This window comes from Pyxicephalus adspersus, chromosome 2, assembly GCF_032062135.1.
Source record: "Pyxicephalus adspersus chromosome 2, UCB_Pads_2.0, whole genome shotgun sequence".
NCBI classification, from domain to species: Eukaryota; Metazoa; Chordata; class Amphibia; order Anura; family Pyxicephalidae; genus Pyxicephalus; species Pyxicephalus adspersus.
The window spans coordinates 37,388,700-37,416,553 of NC_092859.1; the positions used below are offsets into that span (position 1 = coordinate 37,388,700).

The 27,854-nt window shown below is 37.5% G+C and overlaps 1 protein-coding gene across 1 annotated transcript in view; it reads right to left on the minus strand.

Moving 5' to 3' along the window:
* Positions 1-27,854, minus strand: part of GLRA1 (glycine receptor alpha 1) — a 90,752-nt gene that overhangs the window by 37,544 nt on the left and 25,354 nt on the right. Inside the window, exons 2-3 of the mRNA XM_072400454.1 lie at positions 10,756-10,886; positions 4,992-5,059 (exon numbers count right to left, since the gene is read on the minus strand). Coding sequence (XP_072256555.1) covers positions 4,992-5,059; positions 10,756-10,886 — 199 coding nt within the window. The remainder of the gene's footprint in view (positions 1-4,991; positions 5,060-10,755; positions 10,887-27,854) is intronic.

Consider the following 27,854-nt stretch of genomic DNA (forward strand, 5'->3'; position numbering starts at 1 on the left):
TGGAAATTTGTTAAAATACAGTTTCAAATATACAGTAATACTCTAACCTGTGGTCCCACAACATTTGATGTCCCATTTCCCTGCTTATCAGTGATGGAGCTTAAGTGGAAGCAACCATATCCCTTCTTGGCTCTATTTGGCTGGGCGACAACAACAAGACAGGCAAAAAGTGTGACATTGGTGGACCAGCAGTCACAACTTAAATTGACGAGGCAGAATATTGCAGTTAAGAAAAGGACAACTTAGGCTCTATTCACATATGTGTATATTCACGTATCTGCAGCATGGTAAATCTGACAACTGCTTAACACGTTCTTAATATCATCCCAACACACTTTGTCTGCAGATGTACAGCAGAACTGTGCTGCAGGACACCACAACACAGACTAACACACTGCTCTGCATTGCCATAAACAAAAAATGGGTCATGTATAATGTAAATCCATGCATTTGAAACCAGTCTTAAGAGTTTGGTTTTTTTTTAACATGCTTGGACTTCCAATATAGTTTTCAGTTTCCTGGCTTCTGGGGTAGTCCAGTGAAACAACCTAACTGGTCTGAGATCAAAAATGTTCCCTTTAAAATAAAATAAGGAATAAGCTTCACATCATGTTGCCATCACAAAGTTTCCATTTTCCAGCAGGGAAGTTATTAAATTGATAAAAGAGTCAAAGAGCTGATTGATTTTGCCTCATACATTTTTTCTCCCATTTTTTAATAACTCATGTCCCACAGACTTAGTTTTAGAGCAGAATGTTCATTTTGTTCTTTTCATAAAATATCAATAACCTTGATTTTAGGCTGACACAGAGAGTTCTCTCCCACGTGCTCTGGGAATAGACTTCCCTTGGGGGGTTTAAGCAATATTGCAGAAAAATATACGTAATATATTTTTCAGACAAATACAGCGTTCTTGGTTTTCCTTTTAGTAATCAGTTTTTGTTTCTAACTCATCAGGCAGGGAGAGATAAATAAAAAAGGGAAAATGGTGTGAGTGTATCTGTATCTCTATGTTTAAACAGGAACAGGAGGTAAAATTAAGAACTAAGAAAAGGGACATCTTGCTATTAGATATGAAAAAGAATGGAAAGTAAGAACAGAGAATGAACCTGGGGAAAAAACAAAAGAATAGGAAGATTGGATATGAAGAAAGAAGGAAAAAGTGAGAGAATATTTTATTTTAAATTTGTTTTTAAATGTTGTGGCAGTCCTCAATAAAAAGAGTAAAACACCATATTTAAGTCACTTTCCATAAATACTGATGGAAACCAATAGGTATTGGGTGATATGTAAAAACATAGTATTTGATAAAGAATGAGTGATAATTTAATTGTATCTTCTTTTGTATATCAAAGAACGTCCAGCAATACCTTTTCTACTTGCCTACTGTCCACAGAGACCAGTACAGGGTTATCAATTATTCAGTCATTTCTTCACTTCACTGTCATTGCCAGCATCTCTTGTCCATGATTCCTAGGCTAACTTAAAATGCTCCTGAAGCATTGTAGGGTGAACACACCTTACAGAATACAATATGCCAAAACAAAAAAAAATAAAGACCGCAATAAATGAACATTTCCTGTGTTATCACTTTAGAGACCATACAAGTACAAAAAATGCCTATGGATCTGTTGGAAATGTACTCATCTCACAACACACAACTTGTACTCAACATCTTACATTAGCTTTCCCAAGTGTTTTCTGCTAAATAAAGCTGTGTACACATTTCCAATGGTTCTCGCCTGATAATCGTCTCAGGGCCGATCTCGGAGAAAAATCTGAAGTGTCTACAGCGTGCGTTGTTCATCCTCCGAACGACCGTCCTGGTGGATCAACAGACAATGAACGACGAACGATCATCATGCAAGTAAAGGGGAAGAGCGAGCAGCGTGGTGCTGCTCCGTCACTCTCCCCCTCCCTTCTGCATAGAGCAGAACAGGGCTGTATGTACAGCACTCGTTCGTGCATTGTGCAATAATAGTCGTTGGAAAGGATTGTGAAAGATCCTTTCCAACGACTATTATTGCACTTGTGTATGCGGCTTTATTCTACTGCTATTTTGTGAAACAACAAAGGGAATGTACAGATGACTTTGGACAGTTCTGAATTTCTAATAAGATCAAACAGAGCCAACAAAATGCTTTTAATGGTAATTTTCATAGGTCAAAGAGAAGCAAAACAGAAAAGTTTAATAGTAAGGATTAAATACTGTGGGAGATTGGCATCAAATGCACTCGCTGCAGAAAGGTATTTAAGACTTCGTTTTAATTTCAGGGCACCTAACCCCCTTTTTTCATAAAGAAAAACCTCCAACACACAAATTAAAATGCAGGTTTTCCCTCACAAGGCTCAATGTCTTCCACAGCATGACAAAAAACATTTAAGATCCTGGCTCCGCTTTACCAGACTTAAACTGTGGGAGACGTACTCACAGATCCCAGGCTTCACACAGCCTTTCTGCCTGAGCCCCAAAGACAGGTTCCCTTTTATTGTAAGCCAGGTGCTTCCTAGCTAGGCCTGGAAGCCGGATGGAGTGCTTGGTCCACACATTCCTTCCAGGACGCTCCAGACCAGGATCCCAAGTAAAGAGCTGCATTTCTCAAATCCCTTTTTCCAAATTAAGTAAAATGCTTTTGAAATCACCTCCAAAACTGGCCTTACAGTTCTCACTTTGCTGCAATACATTTTGAAGATTCTAGCCATGATTTTTTTTTATTTCTAGCAGAGACAACTAGTTTTTCTCTTCTCTTTGTTTTTCCTTTTCTTGAAGAATCTTAAATGGTACAAATCAATATTTCAGTATGTTTTAACATCTGTTGCAATTTCCCTGCAATTATCAGCACAATCAGCTTGTGCTCATTCCTTCATTTGGCTGTTGGGCTGTCATTCAGGTTGCCTATAAGATCTGCATGGGTTATACACAGGTAGGACAACTGAAAGAAAGCATGGCAAGTCTTTAGATTGTTTAGGTTTTCTCTTTTTTTCTCTAGAAGTTGCTGTTTAGAACTTTTTATTTAGAAGGCAAATGCCACATTTAGAGAGGATATAATAAGTTGTCATATGGGAGGATTTTGCTTACAGTATTCTAAACTCAGGCTATTTTCAAAAGGCTTTACTTATAACTACTTTGACTGCAGCTGACAAGATTTGCTGAATATTACCAATTTTGCTCGTGCAGCATTTTAGGTGTAGAGAATATAGTTTTGTCAATATGCAATGACAGCTGTAAGGGTAGGGAGCTAAAGCTTCTCTAAATATTTATAACAGGTCTGCAAATCTGGGAACTCAGCACAAAGATCTCTGATATATATAAAAACTTTCAGATGGTTTACTTCTCCAGCATCCAGGAAATGTTTTCAATGGACTGACCCTTTAATATTAATTACACCAAATGAATACTTGTTAGATGATGATTATACATTAGAGATAGAATTTCTTTAATGTATGGTTGGGTCCTTTAAAAGCTTTATTGTCTTCCAAGAGATTTACACAGTTTACAATGATTAGCTCTTCGGGGAATACTTTTTTACTGCAACTTGCAGCTGAATTAAGTGTTTAGTCTTATCTTGGGTGCGACTTGTCTTTTTTAGTTTTCATTTACTTCAATCAATCGGTCTTTAGAGAAACCAGACTGAGATAGCGTAATAATAAAAAGTCTCAGGGACCCAAGAGGCCATTAATCTGTGAAGAGCAAAGCCCTAAATCCCGCGTGGGTTGAGGCTGTGAAATCACAAAATTTTAGCTAACTATTGCTCACATGATGGGAGGTGTGACTATGCAACTGGAGCTTGTTAGGTTAATTCTTTAGCAAACAACTATAATGTTTCCATTACTGAATTACCAGTGGGAAATTATGCCAGTCTATAATTGTGCCTGAACTAAAAGTTTTGTCTGAATGGGGGATTTCAGAATAATACATTGCAGTGGAGAAATTGCAATCATATCATAAAACCATAACATTTATATAAGTATTTTAAAGAGATACTGTCACCTTGTCCATGCAGGTAAAAGGGAGTGTCTGTAAATAAAACAACCTCTTGGCATACTCACCTTACCTGCAGGTCCTCTTCTTTTTTTTTTGTCTTGCAAGAAATAAAAGTCTGTTGTTAAGACCCATGGAAGACCAGGAAAATGTAATGTCACTCCCTCCATATTGTAAGAGCATACAGGTCTGGTGTCTTGCTGCCAGTCCTGAGAATTGTTGTAATGGAAAGTCATATGTTCCTCTATACCTGGAAGTGCCAGGTACACAGCATGGAAGAGCAGTGAGGGAACGCAGGTAGGTATGGGGGGCTGAAGCCTGCTTTGTCAGGGTAACCGTTCCTTTTGATAGAATGTTTTTACACCAGTTTATGCATTAGAAAAAATGCTTGGAAGCACACAAAAAAATAATTTATCAAACAAGACCAATCATTTACATGGAAACACAACAAATGGAATGCAGAAAAGGCAGGAGCTGCTCTGGACTGATGAGACCAAATGTGAAATGTGTGGCTGTAACAAAAGGCAGTTTGTTCAAGGCTTGGAGTGCAGTACAACAATAAGATTCTGCAAGCAACTGGATGGTATTGTGGGGGTTCCTTGAAGGTGTGGGGTTGCATTTCTGCACACAGAGTTAAAGCTTTGGTCAGAATTAAAGGTCTCATCAATGAAAAGTACAAACATATGCTCATCTGTATGCAATACCATAAGAAAGGCACCAACATATCCCTTAAAATTCTCAAAAATATACATAGGAGAAATAATATTATTTTAACCCATTTGCTGCACCAATATGAAATAAAGCTCATGGCTACTATTGTTTTTCCTTTTCAGTCCTGGCTAATTGTTATGTAGTAAAAACGGGTTGGGTGGCTGTAAAGCTGATCAAACAGTTTAATACAAATATTAAAATAATTTATTAAAAATAAATTAAAAAACACCCACACACAAATGAATGAAAACGTGTATATCAATCAAATAAATTGGACAGAAGATAATATATAACTTACCATGGTGGTTTCTGCAATGGAACCAAAGCTGTTGATGAAGATATTGCAGCTGACATTTACTGCAGGACCTGTAACCCAATAAAAAAACAAAACAGGGATGCTGATAAGCAAAGTGTTATATGTAAAACCTGTAGCAGGTAAAGATGAACTACTGAACAATCAGTTTACATTTACTAACTATATTCCAGGTGCACTAAAAGAGAAAGCTGTGCAAAATCTTTTAAAAATCAGCCTTACTCTAATTAGAAAAGCTTGTTCCCCAGCATGCTACAGGAGGACCTTTGATATTCATGGGAAAGCAGTGATCTCTTTGCAGAGGTCCAACACACCTCTTGTGGAGGTATAGCCAAAGCTCCCCAATTAGCAGAGAGCATGAACTTGTTGTCTTTAGAGTTGTACCACATCACATGCATATTCAGCTATGAACAGTCCTTCGAATAATGCCAGCATGTGCACCCATTGGCCATGCTTTTGAGCAGCATGGAATTGTAGAGAGCTTAGTAAAGGGGCAACTGACATATGTATGGGAGATGCCTGTGTTCACCGTGCTGTTGAGGATACATTCTCTGTCTGCTACATGCCAGGTATGAGAATCCCTGCATATATATATTACACTTGTGGTTAGTGCTTACTTTGTTATTGGTATTGCACTGTTCCCTAGCCTTGTGGTATACACCAAGTACATAGCCCTTCAAAATGGCCACTTTAAAATTCCTGCAACTAAGTTTTGGGAAATTGTACCAAGCATGTTCTGTGACATTAGATTGTAGGCCACTTTGAGGAATAGTTAGTGACATTTTGGTCAATGTACTCGGTAATGTGCTGTGAAAAATTTCCAGAGCTATAAAGCATCATGGTGGCACAGTGGTTAGCACTCTGGCCTTTGCAGTGCTGGTTACCAGGTTTGAAACTCACCCAGGACATTGGCCCTGATTTACTAAAGCTCTCCAAGGCTGGAGAGAATACAGTTTCTTTAGTGAAGCTGGGTGATCCATCAAACCTGGAACGGATTTCTTAAAATCATTTGCTATTTGCTAGCAAATGTTTTGAATCCTGGACCAGATCAATTCCAGGTTTGCTGGATCACCCAGCTTCACTGATCAAAGTCTATTCTCTCCAGCCTTGGAGAGCTTTAATAAATCAGGGCCATTATCTCCTTGGAGTTTTCAGGTTCTCCCCTTGTTTGTGTGGCTTTCCTCCGGGTACTCTTGTTTCCTCCCACATTACAAGAACATGCAATTGGCTTCCCCCCAAAATTGACCTTAGACTGTGGTAATGACATATGACTATGGTAGGGTCATTAGATTGTGAGCTCCTTTGAGGGACAGCTAGTGACATAACAATGGACTTTGTAAAGTGCTGCATAATATGTTGGTGCTATATAAATACTGTGTAATAATACTATAAATAATGGAGTTCTCCTTTAAGAGTGCCTAGTGCTAATTTGCTGTATCTATTTGCATTACTAGTACATATTGTTTAATAAACAGTTCTATGATTAACTTCATAATCGTGTCATAATAACCTAGAAATACCCAATTTAAGTTTTTAGATCTTTGTGTACTTCCATATTCTAATTAAATCAGACAGCTCTGCTATAACAGAATGAGAATAACCACACTGTGCTGTCAGAAGTCACTTCTGTAGCTGTATACCATCCAAAAGAATCACATCAGCCATTGTAAAGGTTGAACAAGACTTCTGCTTTCAAAGTTAGGTCTTTAGTGCCCAGTAGGTACAAATAACTGTATCGGGGAAACAAATAGAAGGTTTTCATTTTTTGATATAGAAACTACCATTCACATACTGCAATTGATCTGTGATAACCTATTTAGAACTTGGCAGCTTGTGCAAAAGACCGGGAAGAAAAGGAGGCAGCTATCAGGAGGTGCCCATTAAAGATCAGTAGCTGTTGTTTAGTGATCCTGCATGGTGGATAGAGAAACAATGTAAGGGAATAGCTGGATGGATATCTATGTCAGACAAATGTTTTTTCTGTATGTATGTGTAATAACTTTATGAGTGGCATAGTGTCTATGTGGCTAGCACTCCTGTCTTGCAGCACCCAGCTTTTTATCTCTCAGCCTGGACACTCTCTGCAGTGTTTTTGTGAGTTTTATTTGCCTAACTGCTATGCCATATTTACTTTGCATATCCACAATGAGAGATTTGATTCCCAGTTTCCTACTAAAGGTTACAGAGATTTTTGCATGGATTGTTGGGTCTCCAGTTTTAACAAATATACTAATTATGCTATGCTATGCTAAGTAATAAAGTCTAAATCAGATCTGACCTCACAAAATAAGATCTTCTCTTACAGGAAACATATAAAAATGTGTCTAAATAGTACAGAGATGTTTCGTCTTGAATTGCCCCTAAAATAGCAGTGCATTTCCTGTGCCTGCTGTGTCTAGAGCCGCATAACTGTAAGTCTGCAGAGTAAAATAAACTAAGGCACTGCAGGCTCCGAAGGTTAGTCTCATGAGATGCAGAGTGAAATTTAGTGATGTCCCGATTGGAGAGAAAGTTGCAATTGTGCCCATTCATTCTTCTACCTTTCCCACTGCTGCTTGATTATTCTACCATCAGGAATCAGATCACCAGTCAAGGGGATGCATGGTAAATCAGTAATGGGTAACACCACAGGCAATACTGATGACTAGTTCTTTTTCTTCTGCTGGCCTTTTTGGTACAGCTTCCAAAATTAGGTCCATTAAAGTTGCAACATTTTCATTTTCTTTACTTTTTTTTTCCACCTAAAAGTGAATTCTTATACGTATGTCTTAAGACTTTGTTGGTGAGATCTCCATATCCCTGCCTGAATTATTTATTTCTTGTTTGGGACAGTTGACTGTTCTCCCATACTTTTCTGTGTTTCATTCTTCATTCATAATATAAAGAGATAAGCTTTGTCCAACACATACAGTGGAACCCCCTTTATCAGGGCATTTTTCTTATTGAACGCACCGGCACCTTTTTTCAACCGAATTTCCAAGTCCATAAAAGTCTGTGAAGCGGAACTGCTGTCAGTGAAAATGACAGCTCAGCCTGTGAATGCAAACTGTACATGCATGCTTCAATACTAAACAGTGGCTGAGCAGCCTAAGTGCTTGGGAAAGTGTCATCCCGTGCCGCGTGATGTCACAGAGAGCTGTCACTTTAACATGAAGTGTCTAAATAAAGGCAGTTTATGGCAGGATTAACAGGTTTTATCTTAACGACAGTTGCAGATATAAAAAAAACAATTATGTTTACTGATACTAAAGCTAAACTCTAGCCTTACCTTTCTTTTTGTAAACACTTTTACATAGTGCTGCTCTGTGCTAAAAGCGCCATATACACTGTGAATTCCGCAAGACAAGCATTAAAAGATGCAGAAGATATCTTGGCCCACTTCAGTTCCTGCCTGATAGATTAACAAGATCAATCCCCCCATTTGTGCTGTCTTGCCCGTTCCCTTTCAGCTAATTGGTTTATGTCCTGTCCTTTAGGCTCAACTTTATATGTGGGCATTTCCTAGGGTGGTCTGTAAATAAATACAGCCTGCTCAGGAACACCTGTGTGCTGATACAGTGTGTGAGAGGCAGTCCTGTGAGTTAGGACATCCTGTGAGCTTGCTGAAGTTTATCAATCTGTTGTCTATTTCACACAGACCTCTCCCACACTTACACATAGCAGACTCTCACAAAACATTTCAGTGATTCATAGTACATACTTGTACTTTTGCTAACCATGTGTCTGCTGGAGCACAGGTACCATAGAAAGGAACTGAGGTTTCTGATTTACTGTGCTGTCAGCAGTGGCAGAGAAGAACTGATAACAAAGTTTAATAAAAAAAAATGTGTATGGGGGACAAGCTTAGCACAATGATAGTTCATTGGTCACTTAGACTGACAGAGACTGTGGACTTCCCTTGAGGGAAGATTTTTTTCAGCTCTGTAATGACAATACAGCTGCTAATAAATGTTTACACAGTACAAGGTCAAAGTATTTTAGATAAAGGAGAGAGGTTTTAGGGTGCATTTAGGGTGCAGTCTAAAGTTCAGCTTTAAGGAAGCCTTTTGCTGTGATAAACAGTCAAGTAAGATTGTAAGGTAATAGACCATCCTTTTTCCTTCCCACCTGCATTATAGGATTCCTTTTTAATATTGTGCTGCAAAAGCAGCTGTAAGTAAAACTAGTGAAGGTCATTTATCTGTCGTTTTAGAAAGATGAAAATAAATCATTTTGCTAAAAATTCAGCAAAAATGTGACTTTTTAATAGATCAGCACCAAAATTTAGGGAATGTTCTCCAGTGCTCAGTGTTATATTTTAGAACAGAGCACTCCTTTGTAAAACACTAGCATATTAACAATGAACTGAAATATCATTGCCAGTTACCATGAAAGAACTTGCCAAGTTACAATCACTTGCTATGACAAATAAAAGCTAAATTGATATCACAGAAATAAATATGCACTCAGATTGAGTTTGTACTAACAAGATCTATTTTCATAGTCTTACCTCAACTTTCCTGTTACAACATTAAGTCTAAATATGAGTGTACAGGCCAAAAGCCACCACATGAAGACCCAGGGCACTCTGCAATGTAATTAAACTGCTAACTGTCTGCTTAACTTGTACAGAACCCTGCCATGTGTGTCCAGGAAGCAGTATTTTAAATAAATGAGCAAGTTATTTTCAGGAATTTTAGGACAAAAATCGTTCATAAATCATAAAATACAGAACGTCAGGACTATAAAGAGGTAAAAGTTCTGACTGTAAAATTACAATTATTGCATAAAAACAAATTGTTATAAGTCAAACGTGAAGACTGCAATGCCAAGCTCTCTGACTACATTACAACAATGTAGATTGCCCAGCAGATCCTCAGGTTTGAATATGTTGTCAATAGGCCTAATTTATTAAATCTCTCCAAGGCAGGGAGGATACACTTTCATCGGTGAGGCTGGGTGATCCATCAAACCTGAAATGGATTTCTTCAAAGTCATTTGCTATTTGCTAGCAAATGTTTTGAATTCTGGACCAGATCCATTCCAGGTTTGTTGGATCACCCAGCTTCCCTGATAAAAGTGTATCCTCTCCAGCTTTAATAAATCAGGTCCAATAACCCAGAACTAGTATACAGATAAGGACTTTGCCCCAATATTCATAATCTGTTTAAATAAGAAAATCATACATTAGTTGTTAGTGGGTCAGCATAATTCCTAGTAAACTAACATTTTCAGGAGATTGAATATGGGATCTCCCATACATCTTTCATGGCAGGTATACTTTAAATAGTGGAACAAATAAGGAACAATAAGGAAATATAAAACCTAATCATCTAATCTCAAGAGTTAACATAGTAAAGTCATTTCTAGTAATGTCTACAGCTTTTATTAAAATAATAACTGATGAAACTAGCATGAAGATCCATCTTCAATTACTACAAGCATTTATTTTCTTACATAGCCATTGTTCAGGAAGCTTGCCCTGAGAAATACCATGAAGATCCTTGTGCAGACACTTCCAATTTTAGGATAACAATGCTCTGTCCCTGTCCCACATATATTCTTTTGCCTTGTCATCTTATCACAAGAATACAAGTCTCTTAATATCATGCAAACCCACCCTGGGAAATGCATGCAACCATCAGATGAGTGTATGTAGAAAGCAAATGCTAAGAGGCTGAGGGACCTTCAGCAGCACAAAACGAATCCAACAAAGAATTATGTATATATTTATATTAATATTTTAGAAGCATACAAAGCCATTCATCACCTTTAAAGTTGGGACGAATTCGAGCATCATATCCGGAAATCTTCCCCATCAACTTGTCCAGAAAATCTGAGGGTGACATGAGCTTGGGACTGGAACGGGCGGAGGCCCCCACCTCTTTGGAAGCTGCAAGGCTGTAATAAAAAATGAAATTCACAAATCTCAAAAAATATTTAAAACATTTAGTGTAAAGTTCTACATTTATGTACTGGTATTGCACATCACTAATGGGTTTCATGGTACTATTAACACTGTGATCCTGGATCCACTATTTTATCAGGTACATTATCTGCATGGATATTGTCCATATGTTTGCATGGCATCTGTTTGGGTCAGGGCTCACACACATGGGCATTGTCTACACATGTTTATTTTATAAAAAAATAGTAAACACAAACATACCTAGCTATATTTAACGTATAAGATGTAATCAGTAACACATAATTTACTTTAAAGTTTAACTCCAGGTAGATATAAAAGACATATTAATAAATTTAATACTGAAATGTATAATTTAACCTCCCTAGCGCTTTATTTCTTTCCGGTTTTATATGTCTAAAAGCGGTACATTGTTTTTCATGAAAATTTATTTTACACTATAATATAATAGTATGAGTATAATAAAGTTTGAAACACAAAATCATGTGAAAACAATAAATTGAATAAATTAAAAAATCTATATATTTTAAAAAAAAAATTTAATTTTTTTTCAAATTAAAAAAAAAAAATACACATTATACAATGTACTGCTTTTACACATAAAAATCAAATGTATTGCATTTAATACAATTATTTTGTATTGAATGCAATAGAAATAGATTTTGAATTTCCCGCCCTGCCCCGCCGGCAACGTACACACGCACTGACGTCACCGGGAACTCCCCTGGTGACTCATCATGTGCAGGAACCAGCCGGAGGAAGAAGAAAGATGGCGGCGATTGCAGCACTGGAAGGCGCGAGACGCCGGCAGATCAGGTAAGCGCTGTATTTACTAACCTTCCCATAGGTTTACCTACCCTGAGTGTGACTCGGGGTTACCACTTTTACCAACTTTTTTCTACCCCGAGTCACACTCAGGGTTACCTCTAATTAAGTTAATAAAGCAATTAACACATTTTTAATTACCTAGCAGAACCTAAAAAATATTTGGTTATAGCCTCTAGAACTCAAAAGTAAAGCAGCTGTAAGGCCAGGAAAGGAAGGAACAGTAATGGGAGATAACTAGGGGCACTGTATGCAAACATTCTAATAGGAAAAAAAGAGCAGAGGGAAGACCTCATCAGCAAACACGATTGGAAGGAAAAGCAGCTTCTTTATATGTATTTTCACTGCCCAATTAGCTGTTTTCCAGGAGTTCATCTTCAAGACAACCATGCATCTTAATTTACATGTACTAACATCAAACATATTATTTAGACGCAATAAGGACAGCCAGAAAATGAAGCTGACCTCTATCAGTGTAAATGCTACATGTAATACAAACAAAAAGACTTTGTACATGAGGCTATAATTAGTTTTTTTAACTAAATTGGCTATAAAAAGTAAAAGAATATGTCTGTATGACTTTAATAGGTACCTATAACTTTATGCTAATGTTATTTACAGACTTTCTATAAAATGGGCTGCTACAGACAATAAAACATAAAATCAATAATATCTATTGTGAGCTTTAAGATGTTGATGTCATTTTAGAAGTACTTTTCAATATATATGTTTATCTGCAACTTCATTTAAACAGATACCGGCTGGTCCTGTGTTGAAGGTCCGTTGTTCACAAACTTCATGCCTTTCTCAACCTTTTTACCATAGAGGAACCCTTGTAAAAAAAAAATTGGTATTTAGGAAACCTCTTCTATAACTACTATATCCACAGCTCACAATACATTAGGTGGTCAGTAGGAAGAATGCCTCTTACACCATTGGCTAGTCAATGGCAGAATGTCACCCTTACAGGTAGCCAAAAAGATCATTGGTGTCAGTTGCTGACCTGAGAGGTATAAATTGTTAATTTCTCAAGGAACCCCTAGCAGCCTCTAAGGGAGCCTCATGGTCCCACAGAACCCAGGTTAAGAAACACTACTATAGGGTATCAATGTTTTGCCCTGTCTAAAGGAACATAACTAGAAACCTGTGAGCCCCTTAAAAACTCTAAATGCCCCCTAACAAAAAATTTGCATGTAACTGTGAATGGTGGGTGCAACCAGATTGTGTTGGGATTGTGATGGGCCATATTGTGGTGGGCCTTAAAGAAGAATAGTTGAAAAACATCTCTAACCCTTACTATCTATTGATGCCAGATACCGGAACTCTCATTTCAGCACCCAATACTGGTTACAGATCAGCTCTAATGCTTTCAGGAGCCATGTCTGCCTGAAGTCTGAAGGGGACTTTGGAACATGGTGGTCCCCAGAGCAGACATTTTAAGCCTTTAAAGTGCTTTCATTTAAGGATTGCCCTGTAACAATTTTACAAAAGAATTCTGTTGTCTAATGGTTTACAGATACTGTTTCATACCAAATACTACATTATAGCAGAAATGTAACAGTATACAACCCCTGATAAATATTACGGAACCATTGCTCTTGGAGGATATTTATTCATCTGTTTAATTTGGTGTAAAAAACATGACATATATGCAACAAAACTATTTTATCACTGAACATTCTGACATTGTAAAACATGCATCATTGACAAATCCAACTTGTTTCAATTAACATGGCCACATCCCTTTTAAACATATATAAACCAATATTTGGTGAACCACCTACTTATCGGACTTTTAAGGCCTACAATTATCACTAATTAATAAATAAAATTCTTGTTTCTCTATTGGATATCATTAAAACTTTTTTAAAAAACATTTAAAACCATTTTCACATGATAGATACTCCTTATTGGGTTTTACTATTCAGGGGATAAGCCCAATTCTTTTTCTACGCGTTCCACAGTTATAATTTGCTTCTTCAGGAAAAGGGAAATCTGGTAAGTATAGATATGTGACACCCTTCCCACATGAGTTGGTATGGAGCCAAGAGGTTTCACAGCAGTTTCTGTCTAGGGCTACCTTTCTCTTTTTTTGTCCCCGGTATACATAAACCAACAAATTTCATATTCCTTTCGCTTCCTAGAGTGCCTCTGTGTGTATCGGTTACAAAGTGTTGGTGTCTTGTCCTCACGCCGTCCTGCTTTGTCTCAGTGTGGGCATTCTAGGAAGTGAAAGGATTATGAAAATTGTTGGTTTATGTATACCCGGGACAAAAAAAAGAGAAAGGAAGCCCTAGGTGTCTTCAGACAGACACTGTTCTGAAACCTTTATAATCTTTTTGAATCTTATATATACTGGATCCTTTGGAAAAGAACAGATAAGGACATTAATTGGTCATTATTTCTGGGATAACATCTTCAGTCATCGCTGTCCTCTTCGCTCCATACCAACTCATGTGGGAAGGGCATCAAATATCTATACTTACCAGATCTCCTTTTTTCCTAAAAAAGAGGATTTTTGCGTGAAAAACATAAAAAACAAAAGAATTGGGCTTATCCCCTGAAGGGTAAACCCCCAATAAGCAGTATCTATCATGTGACAATGGTTTTAAATATGTTTGTTTTTTTAAAAAAAAATGATTTATTGATATCCAATAAAGAAACAAGAATTTTATACAATAATTAGTGGTAAATGATGGCCTTAAAAGTCCTGTAGGTAGGTGGTTCACCAATATTGGTTTCTATATTGTAAAACATGCTGCAAAAAATTAAAAGACAATATTATTGGCACGTTTTATTTAGACTGAGTAGTGGAAAACTTAATTCATGCACTCAACAAAGAGAAAAAAGATATTTTCCGTAGCAATTATAGTCGTCATTTCATTGTAAAGCATATCAGAGGCAAATATTACATTAGAGACTTGGATATATAATATCCTAATATATAAGTAAGTGTACCTGAACTCTAGATGCCCCTTTTAAAGAGTAGGTATACCTATGTTCTTCTCTGTAGTAGTAGTAGTACAAACATACCTTTACTTTGTCTTTCAGTATTCTCATTAATCAAAAAGTTTCCCTCAATTCCTTAGATTCTTTCACAGGAGCCAACTCTGAATCTGCCTCTCTATCTCCTGTGTTTTACGTAGAATTTCAATCACTCCCATTCAGAGCTGGAATGCAGCCAAACTTGAACAAATAAATATTCATATAATGCCTACAAGAACTGTCAGCTTTTGCCAGGCAGTATTTGGATAGCCATTTGGCTCTTTGGTATGAATCTCGCTCTGACTGTGAGTGACTGATCAGTCTACCAAATTGCACTATGTAAGTATGTAAGAGGGGAGCAAGTTCAGATCTGGCTCCTGTGAGAGAGATAGCCATCCAGACTTTAGGTTTTATTTAAAGAGATTTTTAAAGTTCATGTTTCATGAAAAATGTAAATTTTGTATATATTTAAATCCAAACCTTTAAATATAGTAATACATTGGCCATTATTATTATTCTTAATAAGCAGTATTTATATAGTGCCAACATATTAAGCAACGCTGTACATTAAATAGGGGTTGCAAATGACAAATACAGACAGTGACATAAGAGGAGAAGAGGACCCTGCCCAGAAGAGCTTACAATCCAAGAGGTGGAGGAAGCAGCACACAATAGGAAGGGGAGATATGGAATGATGGGTAAGTAGTGTGGGTTTGAGAGACAGAAGAAGATGGGTAGCCAAGTTTGAAAAGATGGGTTTTAAGTGCTCTTCTAAATAAACGGAAAGTAGGAACAAGCCGAATAGGACGAGGAAGACCATTCCAGAGAGTTGAGGCAGCTCTGGAGAAGTCTTGTATCTGTGCGTGTGATGAGGTTATGAGTGAGGAAGACATTAGGAGGTCAATGAGACAATACCTGTGGAGGGATTTGAAGGCAAAGCACGGGAGCTTGAATTTGATTCTAATTTAAAATGGAAGCCAATGAAGAGAACTGCAAAGAGATGTAGCAGAAGAGGAGCGGTGGGAAGGATGGATGAGTCTGGCTGCAGTGTTAATAATAGACTGTAGAAGAGAGAGTCAGGATAATAATGGAATGCCAGAGAGGGGAAGGTTACAGTAGTCCAGACAAGAGATGGTAAGAGCATGTACATGGAGTTTGGTGGTCTCTGGGGATAGGTAGGGGTGGATTTTGGAGATGATGTGCAGGTGAAAGCCATGATGATCCTGGATCATATACGTTACAGGGTAACAACGCTCTGTCCTCATCTCCCAATTATTCATCTGCATTGTAATGCTGGCACAGAGGCGTCAAATAGGGAGTAAAGTTAGCATTTAAATAAGTCACATGTAGAGACCAGTCATAAGAAATCCCATGCAGACTATTCACATTGAGTGCACAAATCTAAACACAAAATGACTTAGACGATCAGCAGCAATGGGATACAACAAAGGATAAAAAAATCAGTGTTATTGTTAAGTAGAAGTTTCTAGTTAGAATAGGTGAATATATGTTTACATAGGGTAATCCAGCCTTTGCTTTACAAAGTGGATAGTGTTAATTACCCCTGTCTTTTTATAGATGAAAATTGACCTTCTCAATATGGTTAGCGTGTTGCTTTACACATAAAGTATGTTAAGTCTTTACAAAGTCTACAAGGGTGAATCAATGACCCTCTTGGCTACTACATCTTCTACTGATTATAAGTGACTGGCCACCTTGCTCAACCAGTGCCGGCAACTCTTATTTTAGCTCCACTGCCTGCCAGCATGACACATTATCATTCACATTCAGCAACTTATCAAGGGAACTTGAGGAAAAATGACTATAGCAGTTATCTAGCTCATTATTCCACACTATTATTAGAGATAAGGGACATGAATGTATAAAGAGATGAGCCGCCACAAGGAACAATAGTAAAAGCGAACATTTCATACGGCATTTATTGGCCAAAGTGAAGCCTGTGTTATTTATGGTATTCGGTTCGCTGAACTCTGTCTATTACAGGTCTGAAAACTCAACATTAAAACTCAATCTGTGTGAGATGCTTGACTGATAACACCATTCACACTAATCTTGCTGTAACTAGAAAGTGAAATGTTGGTAGGATCCATATTTGATGGGTTGCTCATTACTGCCTGTGTGACTTATCTTAGTTCACCTGTGGTGTATCAGTAGAGATTAATAAGAACACTGTAAAAAGTTTATCAGATTGTGATGCAGATTCTTGTCCCACAGAGGGATTTTTTTTATGATGTTGTTTTAGTTACGTAGACCGATCAGATAACTGTCGGCTGAGATAAACAGTAATGTTTGTCTTAGGGAAAAATCTGTCATGTGAACAGCAGCCCCCCAATGTCGTTCTTCAATCAACCACGGTGTATTGATGAATGGCAAATTGGGAGCAACTGCTCTTGACTGCTATGGAGGAGATGTGGGATGCCGCCTGCTTGTCCTTCCACTCCCCATAGAACAGAATAGAGTTGTGTTTTCATCACCTGTTCGTTCATCTGTCACTGGAAATGATTTTTTGTGATCATTTACAGTGCCAGATTCTGAATTCTCTGATATCTATTGGACATCTGTATGGAGCTTTAGTATGTCTGTAGGAAAAGGAATAACTACAGATCATAGAGTTCCACAGCTCTTGGTCCTCTTTCCCTGTGGCCCCTGTTGACAGTAGCGTCTTTGTTTTTTACATACAGAATGCGTAAATATACAGTGCTGCATAATATGTTGGCGCTATATAACTCCTAATAATAATAAATCATGGGCAGGTAGAAGAGCTATTAGCGTAGTCAGTTAGTACATTACTAGGGACCAGCGTGCTGCATAGAAGTTCCCAGGAAAAAGGAAGGGGGTGCAATGCAGAAATAAAATTAGCCTTTTTTTAATGATTTACCTTATTTATTTTCCTATGTCCTCCTCATAAGCTTATCAGTCTTTATTCAACATCAAAGGATTTTACCTCAGGAGTATTTACAGGGTCTTTGTTTAAATTTTAAATTCTCCCACCTGAACATGAAATGTTGTCCTAAAGGGCAGATGGTATTAATAAAAATAATCTGCTCTGATATCAAATTCTCCAGGTATTTTATTTTACTTATTAAATACTTAATGTACTGAACCGTAGGTGGAATCAATTTAACAAAGTTCCCTGAGACCTGAAAAGTATTATAAGAGTTTCTCTGTGGTAAGAATGAGTAAGTTGGTGAATTGGCAGTCCAGATAAGAACTGTAGACCCACGTAGAATCATTGCTTTTCAATAGCTCTCAGATTATAGTTTATGCAGCTCTTGGGAGCACTAGCTTAGAGCTAATCAATATCACTTCATTACCATTTTGCCTGGACATTAATGCATCACTAGTCAGTCATATCAAATAAACTCAAGCTCCTATTCTAGCTATTGGGAGAACATAGATAGAAGGATTCGATAGAGAATCCGATTTCTGAAAACTTGGTAAACAAAATCACTACCTAAAGCAACCATACAAATCTCTCTAACATTAAAGATGACATGTGTTTGTTTTTTATGGACAACTCATTCACTCTTTTTCCAGTTTTCAAATTGTCAAACCCATAGGGGATACATAACGCCTGTTTCTGCATGAAAGAAAGGTAGGATTGCTTTATTCTACATGGATTCTTTACAGGTAATACCACAACACTGTATTATTCCTAGAAAAACGTATATTATTGCTATTTGGAGGCATGCATGAAATCAAATAATGTCTTACATCAGTGCCAAACCCCTGACATATACAAATATAAAAGTGATTACAATGATTCATACCTGCATACCTGGTATGAAATATAATGTGATTTCTTTCATAGTACCACTATGCTCAATCTGACGAAGAATAGGGGGAAGGGATTTTTTAAATAGTTTCTCATATTTGCGCAATATGAAACATAGCTGAGAAAGGAAGGCTTAGTTCACCAGTTTGGCAACAGCATTACCACTTATTTATTCATCAAAGACATGCAGTGTGCAGGGGTGAGCTGCCGCCCCTTGTTGCCTCTATGGACTTAAAGTAGAACCTCTTGTCGTCATTTATGCAAGAACTTCTAAACACTTGCATAGGTTGTTTCACAAAAATACCAGTGAAAACCTTCCGGTTGCCAGTAAATGTGAATTCCTAAAAAGGATCACCAACAACACTTGATATATGCATGCTTACTAGGCTTTTAAGGATAAACATGTACACCTAAACATATCAGTCAATTAGGAGCCATAATCTAAAGTAGGGCACTGATGCACTGAAAAACACCACGCTCCTTTCTCCAAGTTTGATATGTAACATACACTGGTCGTGGAGGCCGCCTTGCTGGCTTCTTTCTGAAAATGTTTAGCTGCCTGAGTATGTGTTTTCTTACCTTTGAGTCAAGTACCAAACTGTAATAACTGATTGTCTGAATTATTACATGGTGATAATTGAAGGGCCTTTTTTGGAGTTGATTTCATTGCATCTTTCTCAAATTCACCTGGAAAAGTGGATATAGGGCCTGGATCAGTTTGCTTTTGAATGTTGTGCTGCAGAATTTCAGTTTTTTATTTGAGATACAGGCCCAGAGTGTCCTGGAAGAAATGGGTATGCCAGCATTCCTCACTATTTCCAGGCCAGGAATTAAAGATGACTCAGGACATCAGGAAGAAAAGTGGAGCTGTCTTTAAGACAGCAGGTGGTAGCCTGAGGCTAGGTAGTGAGTCTGTGTGCACCATGTTTGCTGGCAGAGCCTAGGAGGTCTCCCAGAATCTAGGTCGGTGGGACCGATACCCTGATGGGTGTCGCAGTCTATGCCTGTGTGCAGGCTGTAACGCTGGTGGGAGCAGGACTGGGCAGCCCATGTTGGGGGACTACAGACTGTAAAACTTGATGCGTGTTACCTGTACTAGGTTTAATCCTGGAACCCAATCCTGCTTGGGTGTCAGGACTTTATTTGCAAACTGTTTAGGATGGGTGGGCTTAAGCTGCGTACACACGGCAAATTTTTCTCGCCGGATAATCGGTATCGGCCAATTATCGGGCGAAAATCTGCCATGTGTACAGTCGGTCGTCGTCCATCGTCCGACGACCGTCCTGGCGGATCCATGGACGATGGACGACGACCGATCCTAATGAAAGGGAAGAGCGCGCAGCAGGGTGCCACTCCGTCGCTCTCCCCCTCCCCTCTCCATAGAGCATGAACGGTGCTGTATGTACAGCATCGTTCATGCATCGTGCAGTCTTTTCTCGTTGGAAAGGATCGTGAAAGATCCTTTCCAACGAGAAAAATTGCAGGTGTGTATGCAGCTTTAATGTCATGGTTGACAATAAGCTGCATCCTCACACCAGAATAAGAGAAGATGGCATTGCTCATTCTATAAATGCAGCGGGTTCGTTTGCCAAATGCTCCAGGATGGTACTGCAATTTCAACAACAGGTGAGTATCTATAAACCCACAGGTGTTTTTTTTTCAGTTTAGTTATTTTATTATTCAATAAATTAATTTGACAGCCAAGGAAATCACTATTTTAGGAGGAAAGATCAGCAGTCCACATATTCCCCTTATGTTGGGTGAAATTAGGCATGCACTGATCATTTTAAGGCTGCTGGTATTAAATCCGTTAGATATAAGAAGCAACATAAAAGTTCATTTTTCTTTTTATCATAATGGTTCTCTTATCTTTAATAATTTAAACAGGCAGCTAATTGAGGACAGGAAATTAAGGTTTTAATCAAACTGTCCATACTGGAGAGGAAGCTCTGCTACAGAGATGACTGTAAGTAGCTCTTTTTTTACGTTCCATAAATTTTCATTGGTAAAAAAAAAGAACAGAAAATAGCAATGGTAAAACAATGACACTTTTACAAAACAGTGAGGATTGTGCAGTTTAACAACATGAAAGGAACGTAGAGTAGAGTACTTCATTTCTCATGACATAGTACCAACCATATTATTAAAGATATTAAATTGGAAGGATCCTGAAGAAGGGCAATAGTGACATTAAAATAAAAAAGAAGAAATATAGTTAGGAAAGACAGAAATACACAGACTAGGTGGGACAAGGGAAGATGAGGAAGTAGGTCAAAAAGCCACTCTTGGTGAAATAAGTGTTGATAGTTACCATGTAGCTACGGTAGGAGGAACAAAAGTGAACGGTCCCAGTCTGGAGGCATATAGTAATCAATCCAAGGGGTTCCAGCCAATATTTATTCATAGTATCATCAAGTATACCCCGCATCTTTAGCTACAACTACAGGTATAATACCTGAGATAATTTCACTTTTTCCACATTCCAGTATCATTTTGTTTTGTAAATTTGATAATTGGCTGAAAAGGTCATGGTAGAGATATCTGCTCTTAAGATCCAATTTCTTAAAACTTGCAAGACTGGAAACATTTTACAGACTCCAGGTAAAAGTTACTGGAATTTTTGTAGGTAGTTTGTTTTAAATGTGTTCAAATTCCTTAATGGAAATGATCTTTTTACTTTTGGACCTATGTAACATGTGCGGCTTTACCACTGGCAACCCACTGACAGCATTAGAATCACACGAGACAGCCTGCCGCTTACCATTGTGCAATAAGACATTGTGCTGGCCCCGCTAGCAATACAGAGATTTCAGAGACTGGCAGACTTTTTTTTTAGTGATCTTGACTCTAACGATTTGTTGTCAACGTCAAGATCACCGATGTAACATCAGCCATCGAGAGTAGGCCACGTCAATATTTTTGTTTCTGCTTCAGATTGGGGAGATATTAGCTTCCTTTGAGAAGGATTTAAAACCTGGGTGACATTTTTATTGCTCTTTGTGTCACTATTGTGTAATTAAATAGTTGGCACCAGGACATGCAGCAAAAGAAAATCTCTCTATTAAAGTCTGAAGCTTGTAGGGGTTTGCAGCAAGTGACTACCATTTAAAAAGCCCTAATATAATGTAAAATATTACTCCTCATAGGGACAATCAATACCCACATAGGGTTAAATATTTATTTAGCAAATTAATTCTGCTTGACATCTATAATTCATTAGACACTGATATAATTTTATCACAGTCATTACATGCTACATGAAGTCAATTCAATCAGTGCTTTACTTAGCCAACAACCTTTCCCTTATGCAAAATGAAGTCCTGGGAGACCGCCCAGTAATGATTTTCTAAACCTTGGAGTTCACCTCTTATGGCAATCATGGTTAAAACTTATCCAAGGTGAGATTAGAAATTTCTCTGATCAGCAGAACAGTGACAAAGACGTCTTGTACTCTGCATGTTGTCATAGGTTTAGTTAGGCATTAAGAGATGCGATACTAAACTTTTTTTTTAATTATAAACGATCAATGCATTTACATCAATAAAATCAGAAAAAAAAAGTTAAGTGTTTTCTTGCACATAAAAGTCAAGGTGCCAGAGGTGGGTGTGAAAAGGATGTAACTAATGTGCTTAAAACCCCAAACATTATATATTTTATTTTAACATAATATATTTTATGAAAGCAGAAAACTAAAAAATTGAATATTGTTGAAGGTTTTTAGATCATACATTTTTAGTAGAACTGTTTAACAAATTCATATTTTCCGTTAAAAATGCATTTAAATTAACTGTACTGCACACAAATATAATAGAATTTCTACTTTTTCATAAAGTATTGAGCATGAGGTTATGTTGAGTAAACAACAATTCTCAAAACTGCCCATAGAAAACAATATAAAAAATTTTTATAGCTCATCCTGTTTACACCCTGTTTATTTTTTGTTAATGTTTTCTGAGACATTCATCTTTTATTTTCTCACCATATGGGATTATACTGTTTGGTTTACATTGCTGTCGGGCTGAAGCCATCAGGCAGAGAAGGTATGAGCAGAGCAGAGACTCACTGCTGCCTTCATTCCCTGCTCACTGCAGCACAAATGTACATGATCAATGTACATTTGTAAATACTATAAACATACTATGCACATTGATCATGTCCAGTGTATGAAGGCAGCAGTGAGTGACAGGTAGCAGACACTGACAAAGTTTTTTTAGGAGCCCTTTTTTAATTAATAAAAAGTGTGGGGTAGTGTTGGGTGTAGGGTAGGGTGTATAAAAAGAAGCAAATAATGAATTGCTTGAGATTATTCATTTGCATGGAAAATGCAAGATAAATTTGCATTTTTAATACACACAGTGAAAATTCAAATTTATCTGTGCATTTTCCAATGCACATAGGAATTGAGGAATAATCTCAAGCAATTTTAAAGCCAAAGTAAACGCCACTTTTTTTTTTAATGATCGGCAAGTGTGCTGTGCATATAGTATTGTTCTTTCATGTTTTTTATACAATAAATACGTTTTGTGCAGTGTGCATAAGAATCTTCTCCTGTTTTTTTTCAAACTATAGTACAGCCCCCCCGATAGTCTGAGGGACCGTGAACCGGCCCCCTGTTTAAAAAGTTTGAGGACCCCTGCTGTACACTATGTTCATGTTTATACCTTGTCCTTTTTCTGTTTATGAAAAATCTTAATAAAATGTCAGTTTCAAAAAATCTACTAATTTAATAGCTGAATATTGTAAAGGTAGCAACTACCTTTAGCCCTAGAATTTTTGTTTTTGTGGTGCAAAAAATCAATACACGCATGCATGGGGGCACCTTTATTTTTTTTTTTTTTTGAAGGGGGTGTATCTAAACTTTATTCTTTAAACAATATTTATGTTTTTTGCTTGATACATTTTTGATTGCTTGAAACAAAACAGGCTTGATAAGCCCCCTGCATGATAATACGTGCAGGTGACTAGGTAATTTTTAAGAGACTGCATGCTAATGCAACTAATTAAAGTGGGAGTAAAATAAAAAAAATCTCACTTACTTCCCGGGATCCCTCCATTCCTCTGGAGCTGTCTTTGAAACGATCCTGCATCATCCAGATTTCTTCCTTCTTCTTCTTAGGTCACCTGATTTTGCACTGCGCAGGAGCAAGATCGGATGCCAAGATGGATGCCATGTGGTTCTGCGTTTATAAAAAAAAGTGCCTATCCCACTGGGCATGTGTGAGATTGGCACTTTTATTTTTTCAATGACTGAAAAGCCCCTTCTGCTCATGCCCAATCTTTTGACGTATGTATCCCAGAAGGCTCTCCACTCCCATTACCGCTGCTGTGGTAAAAATGGAGTGGGCTTTAGCCTTTTTAAAAATAAAAAGCATTTGAAGAAAAAAAAACAGGCACATTTTACTTCTTATAGAAGGGTTACCTCTTAAGCACAGAGTCAGCCTAATTAGCTTCTACCCTGTTTGATGACTTTCATAAAACGTAAAGGAGGTAGGTAAATGAACGCCCACCCACGAGGGACTGGTAGGCTAGGAACACATGACTGGAAGGGGGAAGTATAGGGCAAGGGACAGTCTTCCTATCTGTATGTGGCAATGATCACATAGTTCTAGAGCAACGCAAAATATTTCCACAAAAAGGACAGAATCCCTGTGAAAAATGTATACAACCCTCTGGCTGCTTCATGTCCAAAAATTTGGAGAAGACCTATGTCTTCTGTATGCTCCCTCTGTTATCTCAAACACCCCAATCCCCCTGTATTTGTCTTGATTACATAATAAATACCTTATGAGATCCAAGAAAAGTTTAATAAGAGGCACTGAGCAGAAATAACATCAATCAGTCCACAATAATGCTCTATCATGTCAGAATCTAAAAACTTAGATTTAGCTTAGCTAAGAGTTTATTTCTGAAAGACCAACAGGTATTCTTCTGTACTTGAAAAGTCTTTAAAGGGGTAAAACATAGGGAAATGCGTATGTATTGCAGATACGCATTGATATACGCTTTACATACATGTATGATCAGTAATGTAAATACATCCAAGTATGTATTACCTCTTTTAGGGATTACAGTGTTCCCCATGGCAAACAGTTATAATTCAGGCAAAGCCACTTCCCTTGAGCTCAGAAACAGTATTTAAATTATAAAAAGTTCACCCTAATAAAATGTAATATTCCTGTAAATTGTGACACGTCAGGAAAGATGGCCCAGAGCTAAAAAAAAAATAAATAAAAAAAAATAGGCGGAGGGCCTCGTGAGAGGGGGGGGGGGGGGAAGAAGTCAGGAGGGAATGGGTTAAGGATAGGGATTGGTTAAGAGATGTGGTGTGATGGGTGGAGTGAATGAGAGGTGGGGTCAAAGGACAGTGGTATATATAGAGTGGAGGTGGGAGGGCATAGGTCAGAAATTTGAAAAAGCAGAGGGAAAAGTTGCCCACCCACCCTCCCTATAGTTGGCTTTGGGCGAGGGTATTTTTTGTCATGGCAGCGAGGCGTTTTTTTTTGGTGGTCCATGATAGTGGGGTTGTTTGGAACACTGGGTTGTAGTGAGGCCCGGTGGGTTCGGAGGGATACCTGCGGGTTGTCCCTGAGCCGGTGTGTTAACGGCGGGGGGCCTATTTTTTGTGTGCAGGAATATCCAGGTGACAGTTAGGGATGTAGTGGTACTGTCATGGACCGTCAAGAAAAACATGTTTAAAACAGGAATGTATTTGTTATATGGTGTTTTTTGCTGTTGTGCATTTTAAAAAAGAAAAAAGTTATTAATGTTTATATTTTGTTAATAAAAAGGCTGCTATGGCCAGTTATATCCAAGAAACAGGTCTATGTGCATTTCTTGAAGGGGAATGGTTAACGGGATGTTCGGGTGGCTGGCCGGCAGAGGTAAGACAACTTTGCTATACCCCTTTGCACCTGTCATGTTTATTTATGCAGTTATTGAGAGCTCCATTTTTATTAAGTTTGACAGTAGGATACCTTAAAACGTTAAAACTTTATGAGTTGAATGTAGACAATTGCGGTTACAGTTCAACTTCTAATGGGTTAAAATGAGCCTGTAGTTTGCTATGATCTGAAGACTCCATATTTCTCTGAGCTATAGTGTCCAATAAACTGGCTTGTATCAAATTTGTAATTGGTGGATTCATTCTAATAATTTATATTATAATGCAGTAATATAATCAATTCTGATATTTGTGATATTATCTTACAGATCTGTAAATCTAGCTATGTAAGTCTCTTTAATCTTCTTTAATCTTCTGATCAGATGTACGCTTTATAACAACACTTTCGCTTAGTGAGGAATTTGAGCAATTTACAGCAAAACATAATAACCAAGCCAGCAATTTGAGAGATGAATCAGTCTGTGTTTGTTTGGAATGCTGAAATTCCCCAGAGCATGTAAATCTCTGCACAAACATGATTCTCTCTCCAAGGAAAGGCGCATGACAAAGCTGCTAAATGAAATGCCACAGCTGTTTTATGTAGAGAATCCGCTATCTGACTCTTTCATGGTCAAGAGGACTTTAGTAGCCTTAGGCACACCAAACTTTCCCACTTCTTATTATACATCATCTGTGTGCTTTGACAACACTGTAATGTCCTTTACTTTTACAGGGGATGTCCCCAGCAGTTTTGTTTTTTTAGATTCATCTATTTTTAAGCTGCTTTATAATAAAGGAGATGCTCATTCAGATGATGTATCTTCTAGGGAGTTCAAGGTTAGTCAAGGAGTAGATGCTTTGCAATTATTTTAAATGTTTTTTATTTAAGCTTTAGTGACTTTGCTCTGGAAGGGGTAATGTGGGTACAACATCAGAATATTCTGCTGCGGTGTGGATGAACTATGACTGTTGAGAGGCATAGATATAAAAGCTATGGATTAAATATAATTCATAAGACATATTTTACTTGTTTCATGCCTAATAAAGGACACTGTGAGCTGGAAGGAAAGAAAGCTTTCTTAATTCACACAGTAGTGATCATAAAAGTTCAAGTTCATTTAAAAGAAATAAATAAAGACAACAAAACATAAAGAAATTATTAGATATAACATGGTTTAAAGCTGTTAAAACTGTCCTCTTTAACAACATGGTCCAAATGTAATCCTTAAAGACAGGTAAAAAGATCTTTGGGGCAATGCTTGTGGCCCTGCTAAGTGGCGATAGACCCAGGACAATGAAGACTCATATGGGAGGACTCATATGGGAGGACACAGCTCAATGAACCCCTCCTCTGGAGGTACCCTAGGGTTCCATGGAAGCTTGGTTGAGAATAGCTGGTTTAAAGTTCCCACAAACTAATTTACTGCTGCCAAGGTTAAACCCATTAATTGAGGGTTCTGATAATAACAAAATCAGGAGGTAAAATCTTCATAAGGTTGTAGATCATCAGTCATCTAAATATTGCTATCAATGGATGAACAATATAAATGACATAAAGGAATCCTACTAGAAAATTATGAACTTGGAAGATACTATTATTATCTGGTGCACTACTACCAAGAAAATCCTTGTACATTAAAAGTCTATTGATGATTATCCTTGTTTATTTAAAAAAGTAATACATGCAATGGGGTATTATGGTGTGTATATCACCCTGGGCCTACAAGTGTTGTCATACAAAACTAAACGGAACCCTACTGTAGGAGCTCATCTCCTTACATATATGTTAAATTCTAGACAGAGAGTTGAATACACAGCTCTCATACATAAAAAGTATAAATAGTAATATATCCTATGCAAAAGTTATGAAGAAAAAAAATAGTTTTATTTTAGATTTAAATAAAGAACAAACTTTGGAAGAAAAGGAAAGAAGAGCAAAAAACTAACTGAAAAAAGTGACATGATGTTTACAGATGTGGGCTGGAGAAGACCAGGCATAGTACAACAGGCACAGGGATCGCAAGTTGCATTCTAAAGATCCTGTAGCATAATACGACGTAAAATTATATGATAATGTCATCTATGCGGGTTCCCTTTATTTTTCAATAAATGAATCCTTAATGTGTAAAAATGTGTACATATTTTTTGGTTCTGTTTTTCTTTATACAGAAAATATTTTATATGGTTTGCTTGAGTTGGGTAATGATTGATGGAGGCTAAATAGCAAAGGTTTCATATTGCATGGACTACAAGGTAATACATAGATGTGGGTCCACTTTGATATATAAACCCTAATGATAGTAGGGGAAGTATGCTCTGATTAACCAAAACAAAGCAGTGGACCCATCCGTAGTGTTTTGATATTATTTCAAGACTTGTCTCCTAAATATTTGGATGTAATTACAATGCCAAGGGCAATAAACCATCACAACCTTAGATTCCCCACATTTAGAACCC